Genomic DNA, 16,100 nt, shown 5'->3' with positions numbered 1-16,100 from the left:
TTTTTTTGGTTTTTCGAGACAGGGTTTCTCTGTGTAGCCCTGGCTGTCCTGGAACTCACTTTGTAGACCAGGCTGGCCTCGAACTCGGAAATCCGCCTGCCTCTGCCTCCCGAGTGCTGGGATTAAAGGCGTGCGCCACCACGCCCGGCTCCTGTGCAGGTCTTACAATGTGCTGCCACAGTGTCAGTGCCTCTGCTCTGTGTGGAGGATGCTGTTGCCTTGGAGTCTCCCACCTTTGGCTCTCACAGTCTTGCTGCCTCCTCTTCTGTATAGCTCCCTGAGCAGGGGAGTGTAAGGGAGTTAGAGAAATGGGAGGAAGAGAGAGGGGAGTTAGAGAGTGAGAGCAAGGGAGAAAGGCTTGTTAAGGTCAGTAAAGCACGTGTATTAGCATACCAGAGTCCTCATCTCTCCAACCCTTAAAGAAAAGCATTTCTTCTTGTACATTAGAAGAAACAGAAGCATATCATTTGTGACATCCTCCAGTCACCGCTTAAAACCCAGACATTTCCCGAGTCCCGGGAGAGCATGAGATGCGCAACGATGACAGAGGCGCTAGGTTTTGTACTTCCTTCCTGACTGTGTGGTAGGGTTAGCCACAGTTCTGCCTGAATGGATGGATGGAGATGTTGGACTTGGAAGGGCATGTAGAGCGTTCTGTCTGTCTGATCTTGCCCCACCTAAGTTTGTTCCCAACGTTTATTTTGTAGGTGGTAGAGATAAGCGTGGAGGTCCCATTTTAACATTTCCAGCCCGCAGCAATCATGACAGAATACGGCAGGAGGACCTCAGGAGGCTCATTTCCTATTTAGCCTGCATTCCCAGGTAAGCTCTGTGTGACTGCCTTGCCAATGTTTTCTGAAGTTCTCTGTCTAGAAGACAGCTAAACCATAGGTCTAGTTCCAAAGAGAGATCAAACATAAAATTAAGATCACGATCTTTATTTTTATTGCCACTTTTATAACCATCGTCTGATTGTTCAAAACACTCTGGCTCAGGAACCAGAAGGCAGGCCTTCATGATTGCAGAACGTTGAGTGTTGCTGGTGGACCTTGGATGCTCATTTAGCTGGGATTTTAGGATCTTACACTGCCGAGTTGGAATGTAGGAGGAGGTCTTCAGTGAGTCTTACAGCAAGCTCCACCACCCCAGATTATCAGAAACTTGTTCTTTTTGACAACCTGCATGTATCTTTCTTACACTGAGCTTCCGTGCATTCCAAGTATTCTTTTGATGTGTAGCGTGAAGTTTGTGAGACATTCAACATCTTTATCAGGCGGCCCATACTATCTTACCAGTTTGGAGACGCTGTTAAATCTGAGAGATTAGTGACAGGGTTTCGGTATGGATGTTGACCAAAACCGTGGGCAATCAGTTTTTTATTTCCCAGAGAGTCTGAGTGAGGAGCTGTGAGGAGCCGAGGCAGTGTAAGATGGGAACAAAGCATCCAGCAGAGAGACTCAGGAGGAAGTCGCCCTCACAGAACAATTCTCCTCTCTCTGCTTCCTGGTGGTCCACAGCGCACCCAGCCCCTTCTTGATCCTGCTGCCACAGGCCAAGAGGAAAGCTCTCCATCCCTGCTTCAGTTGCTTCTGTTAGGCTTGAGAAAAGTGACTCCTGCTGTTGAGATCAGTGCAAGGGGTGTGAGGTAAATAGAGCCACCATCGAGATAGCTCTACAGGTAGAGCTGACTGTCCTCAAGCTCAACAGCCTGATGTCACTCCATGTCACTTCCAGAGACTTACATGATGGAAGGAGGGAACTGACTAGACAGCTGTCTGCTGGTCTCCACATGCACACACCTACACTTACAACTAAGTTTAAAAGAGTTACATTTTTTAAAATTTAAGTTGAGGTACCTGGAATGGGGCCACCAAAATATGTGGTGTGAGACCAACCGTCCTGCACTGTTTAGACACCACGGTAGGTAGTTGTGCCCTCTTGTACTGAGCCTTGCAGTAGACAGAAGTCATCAGTGTCCTTGACAGTGTGACTTACTGAGGGTATTCTTGAGGTTGTCCAGTAAAATATCCACTGGGACACAGCCAGTGTGTTTCTGCAGTGGCCAGTTGACAGAGCCTGCAAGGCTGGGGCTGCGGTTACCTCAAAAAGACGTGTGGCCTTAGCGTGTGCAGGGCCATGGAGTCTATGCCTGGCACCTGGAATTGAATTGGATATTCCTTCAGTTGACTCAAAAATCATTAGGCTATTGCAAAGGTATGTGCAGCTGATAATTGGTTATCTGGTTATAACATCTACATTGGTACAAGTGGAAAGGTTTACTTTCATGGTAGTATACAACTGTTCATTTACACTGTGACTTAGCTGGTTGACACCCTTCAAACTGTGTGTTAAAAATTATGAGCCTATATATAGAAGTAGAAAGAACGGTGCAGCAAACACCCATACACTTATAACTGAGTTTAACCATTTTTTTTAAATCAGATTTTTTTGATTTGTAATTTTCCCTGGGTACTGTGTGACACCCACATCAGCACGTGACTGTGTTTGTAGTGCTTCATCTCCTGAATGTAGTCACTCCATTTCATTACCGTGATTTGCTTTTGTATTTCCAGTCCCAAGTGACAAGGAATGGCATTTTGTTTGTCTTTGGTTAAAAAGTAAATTCACAAGTAACCGAGGCATCCACCCAGGGATAATGGAGAAGCTCCAAGGTGGTCCTGATGGAGAGAGGTGGATACAGCCCGAGTCCCTTCTGATATTCTTCAAGCTCAGTGCCTCCTGGGAGCACTCTAGAACAGTGGGATCAATACATGTCATCAGCAAATTAATAGCGTGGCCATTTTCTTGGATGTGGAACTTTGCTTGTAATACAATTTGTGTGATCATTTGTCGACATTTGTGAGAGGCATGAACCTGGCTCTCCCTTTCTGGGTAGGCTCCGATCCCACCACTATTCTTCTGAGACGGGAAGGTAGCCCTCCCTCCCTCCCTCCCTCCCTCCCTCCCCTCCCCTAGCTCCTGGCCAGGCAGTGCGGGATTCACGGTAGGACTATGTGGAGAGGTTTGCTGATGGGTGCAAGGATCTCTTCCTTCCATCCTTGTCTTCTGTTTGCTCTTTGTCCTGCTGTCACTAAGTACACCAGACTTTGTTCTCTGGCCACGAGTCCCACCAGTGAGCACAGATATGACTTGTGCTGCTGTGGTGTTTGGGTCACTTCTTTCCTCGCCTTAGAAATCATCAACAGTTTGAGAATTGCCATGCAAGTGTGACAACAAGAGTTTGTATTCCCAGGGCGCACAAATGCCAGGTAGGTGTGGTAGCCTGCTTGTGATGCCAGCCTCGGAAGGCTGAGATGGGGATTCTCTGAGCAAGCTGACTAAGGAGACTAGCAGTATCGGTGAACGCTTCATTTGATTGAGAAACCCTGTTTCAATGAATAAGCATAGAAGAGTTTTCTAAGATTCCTATATCACCCCTGGCCTTTGATAGGTACATGCACACATGTGCACATGTACACATGTATATTTAGCATCCACATACATAGACACAGCCAGACACAGTCAAAAGTGGAAAAAGAGCAAAAATTCAACAGTTTGGAACAGCAGTGTTTCCCAGGTGATCTCGTGGGGTCCCTAAAGCAGTGAACGTAGCCTCTGGGTGGCTTTTGCTGTTGCCGTTTGAACTTTATCTTGTGTTTCCTAAGTTCTAGGGTGTTCTACCTTCTTTAGGATGCTTTCTGGTCGCTAAGTGGATAAGCTCTCCTGACTCCCTGACTCTAGTTGCTCATGAGCAGTGTGAAGACAACCAGTGCACTGATTTGAGACTGCTCGTGAGGCTCTCTCTCTTCATAAAGCTACTAGATTTCCTAGTTAAGAAAGTCACATCATCCCAAGATCCGTTTCTGTCATCATGTGGAACATGTGGCATGTGTCCCTTTGATAGTGGCATATAGCAGTTGGACTTTGGGGTGCTGGCAGGTCATTGCTTTTCCTAGGATGCCTAGCTTTGGATGTGAAGACAGACGCTGCAGAAGGCTGCACGCCCAGCTCAGTTCATGTGCAGTGACTGCCACTTTGTGGGGAAGCTACCGGGTGGGGCCAGAAGGTTTAATCCTCCTGTAAGCCATACAGGCCAGGCATAGTACAGTCTGGTTTGTTCTCTGCATGCTCCTCTTGGTAAGCCTGGAGTTAAAAGGGATTCCTTTTAAGCCTATTACAAGAGGGGCCTTACAGTTTTATATGCATACTACCTAAGACCATGCTAGGAAGGAGAAAGATAGGTTGCAAGCTAATTTTAATAATGCTTAATATCCATGAGCTGGGGTCCTAGGCCTGGGAAATGGGGCCAGGAAAGAGCTGATGCCTGTTCCTGTGGTGTTAGCCATGTGATGGCACTAGCCCTGCCCAGGGTGGGGAGCAGTGTGAACTGTATACTGTATGAGACTTGGAGCCACCTGTCAGCCACAATCAGTGGAGACCTGTATGGGATGTATGTGAGTACCTTTCTCATTGCTGAAGCCAAATATCTGGCAGCAAAGGATTTTTGTTTGTTTGTTTATTGTTGTTTTATGTGGTCTACGTGGGGTGTACAAGCAAGAGCAGGTGTCTACAGAGGTGAAGGTGGTGGATCCCTGGAGGCTGCATGTGGGTGGTAGGAATGGAGCCTGCGCTCTCTGTATTACACTATGTGCTCTTAACCACTGAGCCATCTCCTCAGCCCCAGGGTTGAGTGTGACTCACAGTCTCACCTGATAGCAGTCTGTCATAGTGGAGAGGGCTGCCTGAGCAGAGCATTTCAAATCATCGTGGACAGGAAGGGAATGGACAGAGGTTACAGGAAGGGGCCAGGACAGAATACAGCAAGGATGCGTTTTGGAATAATATCATCATGAAAAACCCTTCAGGGAACAAATTCACTGATTAGGTCAGAACACCCAAACCACCACCACCACCTGTGATCTTTTTTGGAAATACCATCAGAAACTGCAAAAGGTGTACTGTACTAGTTCTCTGAGTCTAGTCAGGTTAGCAAGATTAACCACCACAGGGAGGTGACAGCTTAGTCATAACATTTTTCTAAGCGTCATTAACACTTGTATAGTGTTATAGCTTTCTTTGTGTTACCTCAATAAAACACCCTGACCTAAGCAACTTGGGAAGGAAGAGTTTATCCTTCCAGGTCATAATCCATCACTGGAAGTCAGGGTAGGAAGTCAGAGCAAAAAGCCTGGCTCAAGAACCGTGGAAGAATGCTGCCTGCCTGCTGGCTTGCTCTCTGGCTCGTGCTCATCCAGCATGCTCACACAGCTCAGACCCACCCATCCTCCCAGGGTATGCTGGGCCCTTCTACACCAATTATGACAGTTTCTCACAGACACACTTATGAGCCATCTGACCTGGGAAATCCCTCAATGGAGACTCCCTCAGATGACTCTAGGCTATGTCCAGTTGACAGCTAAAGCTAATTAGGACAGGTGATAAGCAAGACTGTTGGGCCATCTGTTTTCTCGACTGGGCTTTAACCACTATGCCCCTGTGCCTGTGAACCAGGTCTCTGTTGAGTTCCACAACAGACATTTCTGGAATATTTATGTGACACACCTCCGTAGACTCATGTCACTGTCCTGTGAACTTTGCATTTGTTAAGCTTTGAAAGCTGGTTACAGTGATCGTACGAGACAGGGCAGGGAGGAAAACAACATTCATTGAGGTGTTTGGAGGGCGGAGGACAGAATGGGGAGCCAAGCTGGTGCAAGAGAGAATGCTGTTAGCTTTAGATGTATTTTTTTTGCATTGCACCAACATCTAGCAGTAACCAATGGCTTTCTGGACTTCCAGCGTGAGTGGGTTATCTCAGTTTGGATTCCAGTGAGAGTGGGTTATCTCAGTTTGGATTACACAGGCAGAAGTTTTAAATGCAGGCTGTTCATGTTAGGTGCAGACCTCCTTCAAGCCTCACTGAGATTCCTCCAGGTCTCAGGTTTCCAAGGCTTGTAGGCAGTCTTTACCTGCTTATAGTCTGGTGCCAGCGTCTACCCAAGGTAGACTGTTGGAGTCTGTTTTGTAATGATGGATTGTAGGTGAGCCTTACCTCTGTAAGTCAGTATTGAATTTCCATAAAGCCTTGACGTAAGAACGTAGTGTTTTCTTCCTCTCTCAGGATACCTTGATTCTCAGTTTTTTGTTTTCCTGGTTTTGTTTTTTGTGAGACCAAGTACCAGGTAGCCCAGGGTGGCCTGGAACACAGAATAGAGTTGAGGATGACCTTGAACTTCTCCCAAGTGTTGAGATTACAGGCGTGCACTCCCACACATAGTTTATGTAGTGTGGGTTCACACGTGGTGCGTGCTAGACAACCTGCCAACTGAGACACACTTCACACTTATTGACACTTCACACTTAGACACACTTCACACCGCACTCTGTTGCAGATGTGCATCGTGGTCACTCTGTCTGTTCCAGTTTGAGATTTAATGAAATGAGCAAGTGCTTCCCCCCCCCCCGCCCCCCGCCTTCCCTTAGAGATGGGGCTTGCTTGTTTCCTAAGCCAGGCTCAGTCTTGGCTTCTGTGACCCTCCTTCCTCAGCATCCTCTGTGCTAGAATGGAGGCACTGAACACCATGCCTGGCTGCAGCTGACATTTTTGTTTGTTTAACTGCCAAGGTTTTAGAAAGGAAAACCATGTTACTCCTAACACAATTTGGATTTGTGCCAGGAGCCAGGATTGTTCCCTGCTACCACATTTCATGATGATATGAGTGTAGTCTAAGTACAGATATACACCTAGACTTTCCTCACAGAGCTTATATGATGTCAGGAGCCCCCTGGTGGAACAGGGTTAGAGGAAAGGGACCACAGCCAGACTCTGGAAAGTGCTCAGCATCACCCTGCTTGCCACTGGGTTGTCGTCTTTGCTTGTGGCCTTGGAAATCCTGAAAGTAAAGTTGTTCCCAGCTTGGGCTCTGCGTGCCACACTGTGAGTTTGTATCCTCTTAGTACTTCCCAAGGGTCTTTGTCTGTGATAGTTACTAATCGAGTGTGTGTCCCATCAGTGAACAACAACACAGAGAAGGCAAGAATGCAACACTATATCTATGAAGAATTAAAATCTTAAGGACTTTTGAAGCTGAACTCTCTTTGAATTCACTGTTCTGCCTCATTCCTTTGTGGTCAGGTTCTGGTCTCTTCTGGTGTCAGGGAGGGTGGGGGTCCCCCATCTGTGTGTGTGTGTGTGTGAGAGAGAGAGAGAGAGAGAGAGAGAGAGAGAGAGGTCTGTCCGTCCATCCATCCATCTGTCTGTCCACATCCCCATCCGTCAGTCTGTCAGACTATCCACCTCGAACATGCCTGTTGGGGAAGTGCATGCATATTTGTGCCCAGGTAGATGTACTTGTGTGGGTGTGCTCACAGAAGATCAGAGGATGTCAGATGCCCTGCTCTAACAACTTTTGCCCTTATTCCCTGGAGTGTCTCTGAACTTGGAGCTAGGCTGGCAGTCAGCAAGCCCCAGGATCCTGCTGTCTTCATCCCCTCACAGTGCCCGGTTACTGGAATGCAAGGCCATACCCAGTGGGTTTTGTTTTGTTTTGTTTTGATTGTTTGTTTTTGTTTTACCCATCTTTTTTTGTTTGTGTGCCTTGCCTGCCCGTCTGTCCCTTCCCCCATGCAGTAATCACGAAGGCCAGGAGAGGGCCTCAAATCCCTTGGGACTGGAGTCATAAATGGCAGGGAGCTACCTTAGGAATGCTGGGAAAGGAACCTGGGTTCTCTGGAAGAGCAGCCAGTGCTTTCCACCCTAACACACCCCGGTTATGAGTGTGGGCGCTTGGGGCTGTGAGCCCCAGTCCTCATACTGTACGCACTGCAGCCACTGAGCCGTCTAGCTCACTCATCCTCCTCTCTCCTGCTCTGCAGTGAGGAAGTCTGCAAGCGAGGGTTCACAGTGATTGTGGACATGCGCGGCTCCAAGTGGGACTCCATCAAGCCGCTGCTGAAGATCCTGCAGGAGTCCTTCCCATGCTGCATCCACATAGCTCTGATAATCAAGCCCGACAACTTCTGGCAGAAACAGAGGACGAATTTTGGCAGCTCCAAATTTGAATTTGAGGTAAGGCTCGCTCTGGGTAGCCACATCCTAAAGTCACAGGCAAGGCTGATGATAAATCAGCTGGTGCATCCTCACCACAGCGGGCTGATGACAGGTCTTTAAAGCCGAGTATCAAGCATGGCCTACATGCCTTATGTGTGCGTAGTAAGTGTTTGTTATTGCTTAAAGTAGATGCCCTCGCTCCCTCTCCTGGTGTGGTGGCTTTTGATACAGCGGTTTGGATTTCAGTTCTCTGGGATTAGGGTGCGGGGCCACTGTAGCTTGGAAGAAGTCTGTCCCCGTCACTTGAACAGCTCCCCCTGTCAGCACCGGCTGTGTGGTTGCAGATCCGGGCGGCTGCCTCATCCTGGGTATGAGGGAATGGCAGGGGCAGTGAGCTTATCTGGTCATCGGCAATGGTGAGACTCACCAGCCACTGTACATGTTGTCTTTCACTTGTAAAAGTGGACGGAGTCCTTTAGAACTGTAGAGTTCTGCATTCAGCTGGGCCTGGACGATGGCTGTCAGATGGTTATAAAAAGTAAACCAAAGCCTGCTAATTTATTTTCTTTCCCACTGAGAGCCGCCTCTCCTTAGGCCACCACAGTTCTGACAAAGGCTTTTGATGTGGTCAGTTTAATGGGATGATTAGAGGAGAAAGTATTGCAGACGGCTTGACTCTTGGCTCAGGCCCTGTTCTGTAATAGGACTGGAATAGTTTCTTGTAATAAATTCTAACCATCCCTGGTGGAAGAAAGGAAGAGCGTGCTGTCTCTGCCATCTCTGCCTGAGTATTAGGTTTCATTGGAAACAAACCATGTTTTAAGGTAAATAATATTCCATAGTGAAACAGCATCAGCTGTAGTTGTCAGTGTGTCTCCTTGTGTGTACGACTTGGCTTTTAAAATACCTCCCCATAGTGCTAATTTTCCTATCTGGAATTAAAATCTGATTTTAGCTTAAGTTTGAAACTACTTTGAAGTGGTTTAAGTAAAATATAAAGCATACTTTTATCCTCATACACAATAAGTGGTAATTTTGAAAGATAATTTACTGGCTCTTAGGTATTTGTTATGGAAAATTTAAAGTGAAATGTATTTTAATTATACATGTTCTAAGTAAAAAAAAAAAAAGGTAGTAGTTTTGCACTCATACAAGTATTTGCTAATGTTATTTATTAGTCTCTGACTCCGAGCTCCTGACCTGGCTGTTTCTGCATGGCTGCCAGTCTCGCTGTGGGTGGATGCCTCCATGAAGGTTACTGATGGCTCAGCAGATGGATAAGAAAAAGCCCACTGTAGCACACTGTAGGCTAAGGCAGTGCAGGTTTGAGCCACTCTCTCCAGACTGTTGCCACGTGCTGATTTTTACACCATCCAGCATGGAGATGTCACTTCTAGGTTTGTGTCTGGCTAGAAGTGGCAGAGGTGGTGTAGACAGTCTGTTTTTCTTTCAGTTCCAGATCAGCTCAGTTTCCATTATGTTTGCATCTTATTATCCCAGCCTCATGATTTCCCTGAGGCATCTAGTCAGCATCAGTGTGCTTCACACACACACACACACACACACACACACACACACACACACACACACACACCTGCACATCAGGTGAAGTTGAGAGTTCTGGCTTAGGCTGGGATAACCTGAAGCTTCGTTAGTGTTAAGTTGGGATTCAGGACATGCTATGCACAACGGTTAAGCTGTTCAGGTGTGGGTGGCTATCATAGGGAAACTGCTATTTCCAGTGTCTTTAACTGTGTAGGACTGTGGCAGGTTATCACAGGGAAGCCGCAATTCCCAGTGTCTTTACCCTGTGAAATCACTTTCAACAGCTCTCATCTGAAGCCTGAGATATTAATGACTACCATTTAGGTTCTTCCCATTCTTCAAGTGGAATCTAGTTGATTTGGGGCTTATGGAAATCACAGTTGGATGCTGCTGGGCGTTCTCACTAATGTCTACTTCAATGGAGTTTTTATCACATTGATAATGAGCCTCCCCTCTGCATTCTGGGCAGGCAGATCCAGACAGAGACTGGGTCTTCTATAAGCAGATTCCTTTTCACTTGGGGACCTCTGTGCGACCACTGTAAGTTACAGGATGATATGATCACATAAAACTGGTTCATCTTCTCATACGTATTTTTTTTCCTCCTGAAGACAAATATGGTCTCCTTAGAAGGCCTTACCAAAGTAGTTGATCCTTCCCAGCTAACTCCCGAGTTTGACGGCTGCCTGGAATACAACCATGAGGAGTGGATAGAAATCCGAGTAGCTTTCGAGGAGTACATTAGCAATGCAGCCCATATGCTGTCACGGCTAGAGGAACTTCAGGATGTTCTCGCCAAAAAGGAGTTGCCTCAGGACCTAGAGGGGGCTCGGAACATGATCGACGAGCACTCCCAGTTGAAGAAGAAGGTGATCAAGGCCCCCATAGAGGACTTGGACTTAGAAGGGCAGAAGCTGCTTCAGCGGATACAGAGCAGTGACAGTTTCCCCAAAAAGAACTCAGGCTCGGGCAACGCAGACCTGCAGAACCTCCTGCCCAAGGTGTCCACCATGCTAGACAGGCTGCACTCCACCCGGCAGCACCTGCACCAGATGTGGCACGTGAGGAAACTGAAGCTGGACCAGTGCTTCCAGCTGCGGCTGTTCGAGCAGGATGCTGAGAAGGTAAAGGGGGAGGGGCATGTCGACCTGACAGGACAGGGGGATGCTGCTGGGTTAGTGGGTCTCACAGGCAAGACTGATGCGATCAGGTGAGAAAACAAAAGGAGAAAAGCAGTAGGTCTGTTTGTGTTACCACGACCACACCACAGCAGAGGACATCCAGAAGCCGTGCTTACATCTGGCTTCCAGTTCTGTTCACAGCGCAATGCTCTGCTGCTTTAGAAAGTGTGCAGGCAAGGCAAGGGTGGGCTTTTTGTTGGTGGTGGTGGGGTTTTTGTTGTTGTTGTTGTTGTTGTTAAAAGTACAAATTTCATGCTTGTATTTTTAAAAGCAACAACTTTATATATAGATTTTTCTGGTGCTGCCTCTCTCCTCAAACAAAGCCATCAAACCCCATTCAGACCTATAGCTGTGTCTTTTGTAACAAGAGAGAGAGAGATGCCATTGAAAACGCGTTTCTGTGTGATCCAGGCAGTACTGCCCTGTGCTCTCATGTGCTGTTCCTGTGTGCTAGAGACACCAGCTGGTCACAGGGAATGTTCATTCATCACCAGCTAATGTATTCTTTGCAATGCCAAAGAAAAGGACACTTGCAAACAGGAGTGAGTCCTTTGCAAGCCATGAACATGGATGAAGCCATTCCTCTTAACTTGTGGGCATTGGTTTGGTTTGGTTTGGCTTGGTTTGTTTTTTCATGGGCTGGTTAACTTACTGTAGAGTAAAAAAAGAAAAAAATTATATTAGAAAATTTTGATACAGTACATTAAAAGGACTTTTAGTCGGGTGACAGTATCACCGGGTTACAGGAAACCTAAGCTTAAACCCCTCAAGTCCTTTAAAATCTTTTTGTTAGTTTTGTTGTTTGCATTTGCTCAGGGTTCTGTGTCTGTCTTGTGCTAAAGACGGTACTGTTTCAGTCAGCCGTTGGTAACCTGTGTGGATCCTAACTCGGAGATCAGAGAGCCCTGGTTCTGGCCGGAGCAGTGTGACATCTCTAGAGGAAGGGCTCTGGGCACAGAAGACAGGAGTTTCCTTTAGCGTGGGGGAGACTCTCTAGAGGATCTGATGCCATAGAAGCACCTGCTTGTTCCCGGGAGCTCTGGGAGCAGGGACTCCCCTCCCCCACCCTGGGCAGGCATGCGGTGCTTCCAGCCTGTCTTTTTCTCCCGGTAGATGTTTGACTGGATCACTCACAACAAAGGCCTGTTTCTGAACAGCTACACGGAGATTGGGAGCAGCCACCCGCACGCCATGGAACTTCAGACGCAGCACAATCATTTCGCCATGAACTGTATGGTAAGCCGCTGTCAGATCCCACAGGCCCTGCTCCACCAAAGGCTTTTAGCAAACGGGAGGCGTTAGTGGCTGGAGCACCCGGACCTTGCACAGGTTGTGTGGAGTCATCAGGGTGACAGTGGATGTAAAAATGATCATTGCCACTCTTTCATTTTCTGTCTGACTTTGGATGATCTCTTTGACCTCTTTGACCCTCAGTTGCCTAATCTTTGAAGTGGGTACACTGTCTATCTTTGATGTATTTGTGGTATTTACTCTGTATGTATAAAACACTTGAGTATACTTTGCAAGATGTAGTTAGTGCTCAAGAAATCATAATTAATGATGCTACCCAATTAAAGCAGGTAAGGCACTCCTAAAAATGTGAGAGATGTCTCTTCTCTTCTGTCCTCCCCTTCCTCCCTCCTCCCCTATCTCCTCCTCAGCTCTCATCTTTTTATTTTCTACATTACGTCTGTGTTACCGTTCTCAGTTACGCCTCAGTTAGGATGCACTGTGGACAGCAGGTCAAGAGCTTTCTGGGCTTTTCTCGTCCCCTGTTCTGACACCTGCATGAGGCTTCAGCCATCACGCATGTGTGGCAAATGAGGCCCATTAGCTTTTGGTCCTTTGTCCTACTGCCTGGAGTGTTTTGAGGAACCTTAAAGCATAAAAGACTAAATACAAGTCTGTGCATAGGGAATCTTTAAAGGAACCACATTAAGCAATATCAAGAATGATGCTCATTCTAGCATAACATACAAGCTTGAGGGTAAGAGCCAAAGCGTCGGTCCTCGTGGGAGGGATGACGCATGGCAGAGCCGTGTGCAGGCTCTGAAGGGCTGTGTGGCTCACCATACCTCTGGTTGTGCTGAAAATGCTAGATCACGGGAAATGAGAGGCACAAAGACTGGCATAGTCTGATCAGGAAATGAAAGTGACAAAGAACTATGGAATCAAGTCTATGCATGAGCATCTGTAGTCCCCCAGGAGGATCCTTCCTTCCTTCCTTCCTTCCTTCCTTCCTTCCTTCCTTCCTTCCTTCCTTCCTTCCTCCTCCTTCTTCTCTTCCTCCTTCTCCTCCTTCTCCTTCTCCTCCTTCTCCTTAATGTGCATTGGCGTTTTGCCTGTATGCATGCATGGGGTAGGATGTTAGATCTTGGTGCTGCAGACAGTTATGAGCTGCCAGGTGGGTGCTTGGGACTGAACCTGGGTCCTCTGAAAGAATATTCAGTGCTCCTAACCACTGAGCTATCTCTTCCTCTCCAGGAGGATCATTTCAATGGGCTGCTCTTCCCTTGTTCTAACCATTCTAAGTGAGAACCTCTGCATACACTCTCTGATAGACTACAGAGTAGCCTTTTCTCTTGAGGAGTCAGAGAAAACATTAGCAAATGCAGCCACTTTAAGGAGAAATAAGGGACAGGGGAGGAGCATAGAGGAAATGGAAGGTATAACTGCTCAGTCACTCCTCATGAAGATCTGCAGCCCAAGCAGAGAAGATACAGGCATCAGCTTCCCCATGGTGACAGGGTGCCTGAGATCCATAGCCAGTGCAGGAAAGATACAGAGTTCAGTTTCAGAGCTTTCAGCCCAGGCTGGCTTGACTCTTATTTCTGACACTAATCATGTGTCCAAGGCAGGAAGTGAGTGTGGATCAGGGTTGCCTCATGGGGTCCAGGAAGCAAACAAAGGGAAGGGAGCAAGGGCCCCAATAGATCTTGCAGAGGCACACCTGCTTCCTATAGCTAGACCCGTCTCTACTAGTGCTATCTGCTAAGGGCAAAGCTTAGCAAATACTCCGCATGGGAGTCTTTGGGAGACATCCCAAACGCAGAGCACACTGCTCTTAATTTAAAGGAAGCTAGTTAAATATATTTTAATTAATATACCCACACAAGCCAGGAGCCTGTTCTCACTACTGTCACACCTCCATGGAGTAACCTCTGCCTCTGCTGCTTAGGACACGGAATGGTCCATGAGTTTGTAGCAAAGGAATGTGGGTGGGGCTTGTCTGTGCCAAGGCAACTCCACCAGGTTCTGGTTGGATGATAACAGAAAAGATCAGCAAACAAAGGTGCAAAGTAAGCCAAGGAGAGAGTTCTGATTGCTAGGGTTAGGACTCAGTGAGCTGTGGTAAGGAGGGGGCTACTGCAGACTAGTGGCAGTGTGACTCAGAGGGGTGGGAAGAAGAAGAGGCTTGAGAGGAAGGAATTGGGCAGGCTGGCTAAGTTAGTAGTACATAGCAGGAGGCAAAGATTTATCTTCCACTCAGGGTCTGCACAGACAGGAACAGGACAAGGTCAAAAATAAAAATACATGAGTGGTTCGAGATTTGTTGATTGTGTGCCAACACTCCATGTTATCCCACAAATAGCATTCAACAAGTTTGTTGAATGTAAGAACAGATGGAGAGAGGAGCGGAAGCAGAAGTGTACACAACTGTCAGATCACACTATACAACTGTCAGATCACACTACACAACTATAAGATCATGCAGTACACAATTGTAAGTGCACTGTGCTGCGCACAAGAGGAAAGTGCAGGTTTCGTTTTGATCTTAAAGCCTGTATGCTTAGTTTTCCGGTCAACTGGTAGACCTGGGTAGGGCTGTAGTTAGAGCAGGGGAGCTTTGCTTGATCTGAATGCAGCACCATCCCTTCTACACCTTAACTCCTACTCCTGGGAGAAAGTGGCTCCATCTGAAGATTTCCTGTTGGTACAAAAAGGTGGCTTGAGTTTTACAGAAAGGAGAACTTGTCTTCACATGAATAACCTTTGGTTGCTAAGTACATATGTTTGAATTCTTGGGTTCTAGCCGGTTCCTTCAGTTCTTTGTGATTGTTAAAAGGCCTGCCATCTGGATCTTCATGAGGGTCTGAAGCCAGGAAGTGAGTAACAGTGTATTTCCGCATACCCACTTGTGTATCTGATTGCTTTGTGGTTAACAATTATGCCTTTCAGTGAGTTGATTGATAATTTTACAGTTTTAAAAATAGAATTTGGAACCAGCTCAGAGTTGATGAGAATCCAGAGAGTTAGATGCTTGACATAGGTACCAGGTGGTGCTGCTCTTGCCTGGGGAACTGTCAGCAGGCTATCCACCAAGGGCTCTGTTTTTCTTAGTTGGGGGGAGTCTCCTGTCCACATCCCTCAGTGAACCTCTTCCTGTGCCTCCCCCGCAGAACGTATATGTAAATATAAACCGCATAATGTCAGTGGCCAATCGCCTGGTGGAGTCGGGCCACTACGCCTCTCAGCAGATTAAGCAGATTGCAAATCAGCTGGAACAAGAGTGGAAGGCGTTCGCAGCAGCCTTGGATGAGCGCAGCACCTTATTGGACATGTCCTCCATCTTTCACCAGAAGGCTGAGAAGGTCAGTGCCTGGGACCCCCAGCCCACAAGGCGGGAGCCAGATCCCGTGCCCCTGCCATCTTGTGTAAGTGATTCTTCCCAGCTTCCTATAGGATTTACTCAGCCTCACAGAGAGATCCACCTGTCTCACTCATTGCTCTGCAAGCTTAGGCAGTTGCACTTCTCAGCTCTTTATATTTGTGCTTGTTCTGTTTGCTTGCTTACTCATTGTGCATATTGAGACGAGGTTCTTTGTATAGTCCAGGCAGGCCTAGAGCATGCTGTATCACATAGCCAGCTTCAAGCTGGCAAGACCCCACTTCCATTCCCAGTGCGGGATTGCAGGTGTGCCCAAAGTACCCAACTCTTTTGGTTTTCAGGGTGTTTTTTTTTTTTTTTTCTTCTTTTGCTTGTTTGCTTTGGGTTTCGGTTTGTTTGTTTGTTTGTTTGTTTGTTTTGGTGAAATAGAAAAAAAATGCTTGCTTTAGTATTTTTGTTTTAGAGCATGAAAACAACCACTCCACTGTGCCCTACAGTGTCTGGTGTACAGTAAATACAGGTTATGTATCTCTTACCTGAAATACATGGGAAATTGGTCGGTGTTCAAGGTTCTGACAAAGACTGAGTGGGTTAAACATCATTACTTGGAGAATCCAAAGTGCTCTGAAATTTTTATATTAAGACATCATTTTTGTATGGCTCAGGAATCTCACACTTCAGGTTTTCTCACTAACAGTGTTTGGCCTGTAACAGT

At 47.0% G+C, this 16,100-nt stretch overlaps 1 protein-coding gene across 5 annotated transcripts in view; it reads left to right on the top strand.

Annotated features, from left to right (window-relative positions):
• Positions 1 to 16,100, top strand: part of Trio (trio Rho guanine nucleotide exchange factor) — a 286,761-nt gene that overhangs the window by 108,073 nt on the left and 162,588 nt on the right. For all 5 annotated transcript variants that reach the window (XM_029469546.1, XM_029469548.1, XM_021182742.2 and 2 more), the window contains exons 3-7: positions 708 to 822; positions 7,876 to 8,068; positions 10,207 to 10,719; positions 11,890 to 12,012; positions 15,177 to 15,368. In XM_029469546.1, the coding sequence (XP_029325406.1) occupies positions 708 to 822; positions 7,876 to 8,068; positions 10,207 to 10,719; positions 11,890 to 12,012; positions 15,177 to 15,368 (1,136 nt within the window). The remainder of the gene's footprint in view (positions 1 to 707; positions 823 to 7,875; positions 8,069 to 10,206; positions 10,720 to 11,889; positions 12,013 to 15,176; positions 15,369 to 16,100) is intronic.

The sequence above is a fragment of the Mus caroli genome, chromosome 15 (genome assembly GCF_900094665.2).
Source record: "Mus caroli chromosome 15, CAROLI_EIJ_v1.1, whole genome shotgun sequence".
Taxonomy (NCBI): Eukaryota; Metazoa; Chordata; class Mammalia; order Rodentia; family Muridae; genus Mus; species Mus caroli.
Note: the sequence above shows the minus strand (reverse complement) of the source record. Positions and strands in the feature narration are given on the sequence as shown.